At 44.5% G+C, this 9,614-nt stretch overlaps 1 protein-coding gene across 1 annotated transcript in view; it reads left to right on the top strand.

Annotated features, from left to right (window-relative positions):
* The first annotated feature begins 422 nt into the window (after nucleotides 1-422).
* BCL7A (BAF chromatin remodeling complex subunit BCL7A) overlaps nucleotides 423-9,614 on the top strand; it is a 28,675-nt gene continuing 19,483 nt past the window's right edge. Inside the window, exons 1-2 of the mRNA XM_082204198.1 lie at nucleotides 423-695; nucleotides 9,129-9,210. Of these exons, the coding sequence (XP_082060324.1) occupies nucleotides 604-695; nucleotides 9,129-9,210 (174 nt within the window). The 5' untranslated portion in view covers nucleotides 423-603. The remainder of the gene's footprint in view (nucleotides 696-9,128; nucleotides 9,211-9,614) is intronic.

Raw genomic sequence — 9,614 nt, 5'->3', positions numbered from 1 at the left:
AAACTCGGCCCTCCAGATGTTTTGGGACTACAACTCCCATCATCCCTAGCTAACAGGACCAGTATTCAGGGGTGATGGGCGTTATAGTCCCAAAACATCTGGAGGGCCGAGTTCGCCTATGCCTGCCCCAGTGTTTCGTAGGAAAGCGCACGCTCGCCTCATGCCAAACTGCGGCGCAGCGCCGTTTCCCTCAGAGGACAAAAGCGCGGGAACGCCCCTCCCCCCGCCCCAGCCGCGTTCCCGCCCCCCTCGCCTCGGGGGTGGAGCTAAGGGCGCGCGGGCGCGCGTCCGCCGGGCTGGCGCCTGCGCAGTGCCCCGCTCGGCTCGCCTCCTCCTCCTCCTCCCTCCCTCCCTCCGGGGCGGAGCCAGCCAAGGCGCCTCCGTCGTGCGTGCGTGCGTGCGGGGGCGCTGCCGCGGAGCGAGCCGAGCGAGGACGGAGCTGCCTCCGCCTCCGCCTCCTCCTCCCGCTCCCAGCCTCTGCCGGTGCGGGCCCAGCAGTGCGAGAGGGAGCGAGCGAGCGAGCGCGGGAGGGAGGGAGCGCGCCAGCCAGCCAGCCAGGCAGCCGGAGTCCGGGCTCTCCCTCGCGGCGGCGGCGGCGGCAGCATGTCGGGCCGGTCGGTGCGGGCCGAGACCCGCAGCCGCGCCAAGGATGATATCAAGCGGGTGATGGCGGCCATCGAGAAAGTGCGCAAATGGTGAGCGAGGCTGAGCCGCAGGGAGGAGGAGGAGGAGGCTTTGTTTTTGTCTCGAGATTTATTATTTTTAGGGGGGTGTGGGGTGAGGGAAGGAGAAAGGGGATAAAGGAAGAGGGGCGGCGCGGGGGTGTCGGCGCCCCCCTCCCTTCCCAGACAGGCCAACATTTCTCCTTGCCTCCGAGTAGGTGGGTGGGAGTCCCATTGTGAAAACACCCACACCCACGCATGTGGCCTCCTCATCTTTTCTCTCCCCCCCCCCACATTCTCCCCCCCTCCAACATGTCTTCTATCTCTCCCCTCCCTCAGTTTCCACCAGATACCCTTCAGGGCTTTCTCCTTTTCGCCCCTCCGCCCGCTCATGGTTGAACCCCCAGGCTCCCCCCCCCCCAGTTCCTAGTACAGACCCCTTAGTTCTTCCCCTCCTGAGCCGCCTTCCTCCCACCCCATCTATTCCCCCCAAGGCAGCTTGGGGGCTCCTCCCACCTCCGTCCTCTTGGGAGGCTTCTCCCCTCTTGCCACAAGTTGAGCACACACCGCAGCAGCGCCCCCACATCCTCAGGGCTTTTCTCCCATCTCCTTTCCCCTTGGCTTTCCCCCTTCGCCTCTTGGTGCCCCTTATTGGTTGTCTTCTTTCTATAGATCCCCCTAGAGTTGGTCAGTGAGACTCCCTCCAAGGCAGCCTTGCAGGCTTACTGCTTGGACCCCCTCCCCTTTGTTGTGGTCTTCCCCTTGTGGTCGGCTAGAAGTCCCCCAGGCACCTCTTTTTTGGGTTCTTTTTCTGACTTCAGTTTCTTATGCATATATTTCTTTGTCCTTCTCTCCCCCCCCCCAGTCCCTTGGGTTTTTGTCCCACCTCTTACCCTTCGATGGTTTTTGCTCAGAAACCCCACCCTCAACTCCTTGATTAACTTCATAGAATGGCAAAGTAGACCGCGAGGGTCATCTAGTCCAACCCCCTGAAATGCAGGAATCTCGAACCCACAACCCTGTGTTTAAGAGTCTCATTCTCTACGGACTGAGCTATCCCTGTTCCTCTGTATCATATCTTAGTGCAATTTGGGTGCCTTTTCTTTTACAGATACCTGGGTCTTTCCCCTTCCTAATTTCTTCCTCCATTGTAATTATTTTAAGGTTTTCTTTACCCATGTCTAGCCCCCCCTCCCAATTTTTCACTGTTAGATCTTCTTAAACCTCTCCCTTGGTCTTATGTATTTCCTTCCACCTGTCTCTCTTCTCTCCCTTGCCCCTTTAGCCATAAACTCATTTGGCAAATGCGTTGGGATGGATTCCTTGGTTGGCCTCCATGCAGGCATCTTCTTCCTGTCAACTTTCTTCTTGTCCCCAAGTGATGCTTCCCACACCCACTGGCTGTGCGTGCTCCCTGTTGTGTGAGATAGATCGATATTCTCACCATTCCACATCCTGTTTGGCTGAATCTGGCAGGAGGCAGAGGAGGACTTCTCTCTCCAAACTCTTCTTTCCTCTTTGAACCCAATATGACCTCTTCCCCTCCCAACTGCCCCTTGACCTAGATTTGAAGCATTCTTAGACCAGTCATTCGATTTTTTATATATCTAGCCCAGGACAGGCTCTTCAGTGTCTTGGGCAGAGGTTTTCCCCCTGTAGCTGAGATCCTTTTAACTGGATAGAGACTGAATCTGGGGCCCGTGACTCTGCTGTAGCCTTTGCGGGTATCTCGTGAGCTCTTCTCCCTACCATGAATTTTACAGACACTCTTTACCATCACTTTGTTCAGTGTGTGTACGCTACTGTTTTCTGTGGCTATTCACACAACATACAGTGGTGCCTCGCAAGACGAAATTAATCCGTTCCGCGAGTCTCTTCGTCTTGCAGTTTTTTCGTCTTGCGAAGCACGGCTCTTAGCGGCTTTAAGAAAAAGGAAACAAACTCGCAAGACGTTTTGTCTTGCGAAGCAAGCCCATAGGGAAATTCGTCTTGCGGAATGACTCAAAAAACGGAAAACCCTTTCGTCTTGCGCGTTAGGCATTCGTCTTGCGAGGCACCACTGTATTTCTTAGAATGTGCATGGCAGCACCTTCCCAATATCCTCTTGGTGAGCTGTCTCCTGCTTCACTGGGGGGGGGGGCAGATCCATCTTCTGCACACTCCAATGAGCATTTGCTGTTGTAGCTCCCTTTCTCCTTGTGCACCTTCTTTCTGATACCCCCTGAAGTGTAGTACTGCTTTTGCTTGGCTCCCTTGTGCTTTTGTTTGGTTGGTGAGAAAGAGAACAATGTGCTTTGTGAATTGTGATCTGTGGGTATTTCCTTTTTTATTTTATTTTTAATTCAGAAGGGAGAGTATATTATGGTGAATAGGCAGGCATCAGAAGTGACTTGGACTTTCATCTTTCTTTCAAAATCCTCATGCACCTTTAAGTGTGAATGGTTGTTTTAAATGTTTTTCGCACATTTCAGAGGAAAATCTTAAAAGTGATAATTCTTGAAATCCTAGGTAAAGTTTAGAATGCGTATGTGTTCTGATATTTTAATGGGAATGGGTCAACCAAATGAACGTATTTTAAAGACTTTTAGTTTTGTGCTACAAATCACATTGGTTCCAGCTTGTATTGTTTAATTCTAAAAACTGAGTGGAGCTATACAGGGAGGGTGTAATTGCTACTTGAATTTGTTTGAAATTATATAATTAAAGGTTGTAACCTTGGTAGAATTGCCCTCTTTTGTTAAATCTTTACAACGTTTTAGCATTTTATTCTTTTGTGGGGTTTTTGTGTAGTTTTTATTGTGAAAATCATTGTGGCACAGCTAAACAATACAGCGAAATGGTTATTGAAGCACAATAGGCAATCAGTGTGCAGTTTGGTATTTTTGGATCAGATAACATAGTATGAATGTAATTCAAGACAGGCTTATTTTGTAAAACAATGTGATTGAGTTTTTGTTACACCAATGCACAGCTCATAAAAAGCAGAAATCATTGGATTCAAGGGTTTTGTGTTGGATAAAATAGTTCTTCTATAGGTATATATTATAAACAAGCAGAATACAGAAAAATCAGTTAGTATCCTTTTCTTCCCAGAGTGGGTGTTTGCAGTTTTAAAAGCTGTGATGTTTGTGAGCAGTCCAGTTCAAATTGCAATGGGCAAATAGCTAAAAAGTGTCTTTTCTGATGCAGACTGAGAAGAGGAATTCAAAATAGAAATCCAAGCCATTGTGTTGAAAAGCCGAAACACTGCCAGCCTTGTAGTCTTAATGATAGTACAAAGTTCTAGGAATAATGCTTTTGTTGTGCGCTTAAGAAAATGCACTTCGCTGGCACGCACTTTTAGGAGCCTAACATAATGCAGGGAGAGATGGTGATGCTCATTGTCAGCATCATTGTACCTGGGTGCTTGATGCTCCATTTGTTTTTTCAAGGCAAGTGTGCGTCTTGTTTCCTTTTGTCGTTCTTTGCCAAAAGTGTGGAGAAGAGAAAATTGGAGCCTTGCTTCTTGTTTAACAAATAAGTCAAGTGAAACTTTTTTGCCAGCATCTTCTGTTGTCATAGCAACTATGCACAGGTGATCACACTGGCTCATTCCTCCAAGAGCAGAGTGATGGGGAAAGCCATAGAAATTTTGCAGACTTCAATCCTGACATAGCAGCCTTCCAGTTGCTGTGGGAAACCTAGTCAGATCCTTAAAAGGATTGTTCATGTCACAAGTTTATGTAGATCTTGTTCTTCAGATGAACAATGTAGGACCCCCCCTCTATTTTTTCCCATTGGGAAACAAGAACAAGAAGAAATGTACAAACCTTTACTAATGTACAGTGATAGGTTGTGGATATTTCTGTATTCTGAGATGAAAGATTGTTGGCATGAAATGTAATGTCTTTACATGCCTTCTGTGTGCTGCACTGTATTGAAGACTTCAAGCTTGCTATTGCTGAAGACACTTTGCGTGGTATGGCACTGGGTCCCAACATACGTTGGGCCTTCTCAGTAGTAGAACACCCTCCCATCAGATGTCAAGGAAATAAGCAACTATCCTATTTTTAAAAGACATCTGAAGGCAGCCCTGCTTAGGGAAGTTTTTAATATTTAATGCTGCATTGTTTTTAATATTCAGTTGGAAGCCGCCCAGAGTGGCAGGGGAAACTCAGCCAGATGGGCGGGGTATAAATAAATAAATTATTATTATTATTATTATTATTATTATTATTATTATACGTTGGGTACAGTTCTGTGCATGCATGCACATGTGCGCACGTGTATGTAGAATGAGAGAGAGAGAGATGGCGCTGGAAGAAGAAAAACCTGCCTGAAGCAGTCATGGGAAAATAGCAAAATAGACCAGGCATAGACATATATCTCTCACTGGAAGGTTGTTGCAGGCAAAATGTTCTACAAAAAGTTATTCCATTGCTGTTACCAAGTGTGATTAATGAATGCTGGCAAACTTGGGGAACCCAGTAGTTTCAGCAGTCATTGGCTACCTTTGATGGTTCAGGTGTTTGGATCGCTCTCTGCATTCATTCAGTCCTAAACAGACTGGTCCTTCTCGATCAGCCTGGCTACTGACACTGGTCTCTTCAGCCTCCAGCCAAACATCTGCTTGAGACAGAAAGGTTTATTGTTCAGTATTCCTGTGGTTTGATGGTGTTGTTGATTGTATGTGGCTTGATGATTAGAGAAATATTTTTTTCCTTCTGAGGCACCTGGATTTCTGCTTGTTCAAGGTGTGCATCTGTGTCGGCGATGCAGCCTTCTGTTTATCAGATGGATACGCTATACCTTTGAAAACTCTAAAGTCGTATCTTAGGCATGAGGTTAAATAGGGCCTTGAAGGCAACCTATGATGAAAATGATTTATTTCAGTGCCAAAGCCTGTTGAGTATTTCTCATGTGTATGTGTTATGTTCACCTTTTTATTTGATATGTATATGCATGGTGCAGGCCAGAGAAACCAGGTGACCCTATTACTAGTATAAATAGTTGTGTTTAACAGTGTGCTTAATCATATTGATATGAGTGATACTTAGGCATATCTAATTTACTCTGGCTTGTGTCCATAACCAGTTTGTAGAAGGATTTTTATATTAATCTACCTTTTGCTTAGGTCCATATTAAGATAATGTGTTAAACTAGAAAAGTATGTCGCTTTTTATGCATAACTGAATTTGAGATTAAAACATGCCCCGGTTTTAAAGAAGCTTAATTTGACCAAGATGTGAAAACTTATTGGACTAGTCTGCTGAAATGGTGTGGTGCAGTTAGCCAGATCTATGGGGCTCAGTTTCTGTGCAAAAGAGGTGCAACCCGATCTGTTTGCACTGCTGCATACATAATCCTAGGACACCCCCCAAAATCTTTATCCACAAGTGTAGCAGTCCCTGACCCTAGCTGGCCTCCTCCAGCTTCCCTGGAAGAAAACAAATGTCATTGTGCCCCCTTATAGGCCATTCACAACACAATAGAGAAAGGTCGAGATAAACTAAGAAACAGAGGTACTACTGCCAAGTGAAACGCTTACAGGGAGGAAAAAATATTAGAAAGTGTTAATTTTAAAATACTGATGGTGATGGTAGGTAAAAAGAAGAAATACAAATCTTAAGTAGTCATGGGAAATAGTAAAACAGATCAGATGATAGCAGCCTATGTGAAGTAGAATCCTAATCCTGCTTGAAGAAACTGCTGATTTTCCCTGTTTTTTCTTTATTATTCAAGATTACAGAAGGCATATGCGTCCCTAAGTATCATTCATACAAATTATAATCCATATTGCGCTGAGCATGCCCTATTCCATGCATACTACCCCATGCAGATTTTGGTATATCAAAAATGTTTGTGGAATGCGGAACTGTAATTAAAATAGAGTGCTTCCAATTAGATACTGCTTTTGGAAGGACAGGTCAGTGAAGCAGCATTGCTAAACTGGAGGAACTAATTATCTATTTGCTAAAGTTTGTAAGCTGTCATAGTGGCTGAATAGGACATACTGTTCAGTCGTACCTCGGCTCCCAAACACCTTGGGAGTCAAGCGTTTTAGCTCATTAACGATCAAAAACCGGAAGTGAGTTTTCCAGTTTTTGAATGTTCTTTCGGAAGCCAAACGTCCAACAGGGCTTCTGCGGCTTCCTGCAGCCAATTGGAGGCCATGCTTTGGAAGTGGAATGTTTTGGAAGTTGAACAGACTTCCGAGGTATGCCTGTCCTGGGACATAGTGTTTCTATTTCATATCCTTACCAGTATCTCTATTCCCTCAGGTTCCCTAATTCTTCAAGTGTTCTGTCCTTTGGCCCAAACCCAAAGAACCGTGCAGCTAACACTGCATGCTCAAGGGGACTTTGGACTTGTATTTCTTAATAAAGCAATGGGAAACTGCTTTTGAATCTTAAGGAAGTTTCATAAGAGGTTTGTACTGAGAGGCATGAGTTCAGTGCTCTTGATCTACATTAGTGGTGGGGGACCTCTAGCCTGGGGGCCAAATGTGACCCTCCATGCCCTTGTCACTTTTCCTACCACACCCTTCACCGCCCCTTCTTCACCTCCTTCTGGAGTGTTTTTGCCTGGCTGGAATGTGTCCTGGAGCTCTGATAATGTCCTCTGCTTACCTGGAAGGAAGATAGAGAGGGATGTGTGAGTGTGTGGACTAGCCAATGGGTAAAATAGCTCCCCCTTGCACTGGCAGGTGACCCCCAGATTGTTGCCCACAAGGGAATGTGTCTCTTGGGCCAAATAGAGTCAAATCTACATAATTAAATGAAGACTCTCAAATATCAGGGATAAATTTCACTCTAGGTTTTTTAAAAAAATAAAAAATACTAACATAGGTTTCCTCCTGTATTCTACAGTTGATCGAGTGAAGATGCTGTTTGTGGCTGCTTTGAGATGCTAACAGGTATATTGAACTTTTGGTTTTCAAATGCAGCATCTCTAATACATTGTGGAACAGATTCCGTTTAAATGTTGTTTTTATAACTAGAAACACACAGGTGTCTTGTGTTCAAGAGAACAGTGATAGGTTCATTCTTCCATTGGCTTAATTGCTTAATTACATTACACATGCAGGCTTATGTAAACTGCTGAAGAGCTCTTTTTTGATTAAGCGGTCTATAAATTTTGTTAAATAACAAATTACGTTTAGAACTCAAATTTAAAGTGCGTTCTACTTTAGTGATTTTCCTTCTTTCAGTAGTAGGTCAGTGCATTGGATTTCAGAGCACTGATAAGCATTTCAGAGCATTGAGCTTTAGGAATGGAGAATGGCTCTGTTGGATCAGAATGTTGATATAATATATAAACTACATGTTTTCAGAAATACCATTGTAAGAAATGCTGCTGTAAGACACTACACTTTTATGATGTGGATGGCCCCTGTTTCTAGATAGTCTTTGTCTTCACCCTTTTCTCTATGATGAATAGCTAGTAGGTGAAATCTCTCCCTATGGAGGGATTCCTGCTAATTTTCATAGTGTCTCTCAAAACAAAAACAAGCTATGTGATATCACAGAAATGATAAAAAGATAATCTGGACCTCTTTCCATTCTATTGTTGTTCTTAAAATTCCACTAAACCTCTCACATTCTGTTCTACAGATTAATACTTCTGGCCCACCAGGGAATCTTGTTTCTCCCCTTCCAGTGTAGCTGCTTTTGTTACTCATACTTGCTGGGACTTGCAAGGAGTTGAGTTCCAGCTAACTGTACATGTATGTGTGCTATATCATGCGGAAATTTAACGGGGTGCTTCAGACATAACACAAGACAGTGGTTTGGCATTGATTGAGTGAGTGAAGAGTGAGCAGTTTGGGGTTTGGGTGCCTCACGTGAAGTGATTACCTGGTTTGAGGCGTACCAGGTCTTGCTCATTTGCCTGAACTGGCAAGCTCTGGTTTAGCATTTGAGTTTCATGTGTCATGTATCCTTCCAAAATTTTCCTTTCTAAGCCTGACAGCCTCCCATTGTAGAAACGCTCTCCAGCTGCCACCAGCTGCTTGGATTTTGCAGAGGGGATTGGAGGACATACATATGCTGCCATGTGGTATTCCTGTCTCTAGGAATTTGGAGTTAGTTGGTATACCTTTATACTTTGAGAAACACTTAAAATTGATTTCGGTTACGTTTCCCCTCAAATTAGATATTATCTGCTGTTGTGACATACTAAATGACCAAAAGATTGTGTTCAGTGCATGTGCTCTCTGGATGGGTAGGTCTCTCTCTCGCTCGCTTTGTCACTTTTGCTTGTTGGGCTGTGCCAACAAGAACCCACAAAATGGCAAAGGTATCTGCTGGTTTTAAAAGATAACATGTCTCCTGTATGCAGACAACTCTACACATCATCGTATGTTCTCAGGTCCCTAGAGAACATACAACCAATTTGAATAGGTTGTTACAGACCTTCCATAATATATACTACCATGTCACTTTTTAATGTGCTATTTTGAAACTAACATGTGTTATCTTTTTGTAGGGAGAAGAAATGGGTGACAGTTGGTGACACATCCCTCAGGATTTACAAATGGGTACCAGTAACAGAGCCCAAAGTAGATGATGTAAGTATTTCAAGAAGTGTTAGAAAGTGAGATATAAAATCCAGGAGGCAAATAGCTCCTGGAACCTGGCTTATAGGGGCAAAAACAGCATGGCTAGTTGCCATCTGCCCCCCTCCAAATGCAGCAGCACTTCTTATTTTTTTTATTTTTAAATACATGAACTAATACACAGTTCAGTGACACATTGTTAATTTCACATGTTTAATAGCAGTTCTTAATTGGACACCACAATTAAGAGAGGTGGGCGTGGGTGGGATACTTTACAGTTTGTTTACTTATGAAAGCAGTACCACAATGGAGTCTCTTGCGTGTATCAGAAGGCTTCAGGGAAGTAGCATAGAGAAAGGGGATGATAACAGCTGCCCTAGCTCTTCTGCAGTGGAGATTTATTTCAGGCTACTGGA

Source organism: Podarcis vaucheri (genome assembly GCF_965113315.1).
Source record: "Podarcis vaucheri genome assembly, chromosome: 16".
In the NCBI taxonomy this organism is placed as follows: Eukaryota; Metazoa; Chordata; class Lepidosauria; order Squamata; family Lacertidae; genus Podarcis; species Podarcis vaucheri.
The sequence above is the reverse complement of the archived record's forward strand: the minus strand, read 5'-3'. Positions and strand labels throughout refer to the sequence as shown.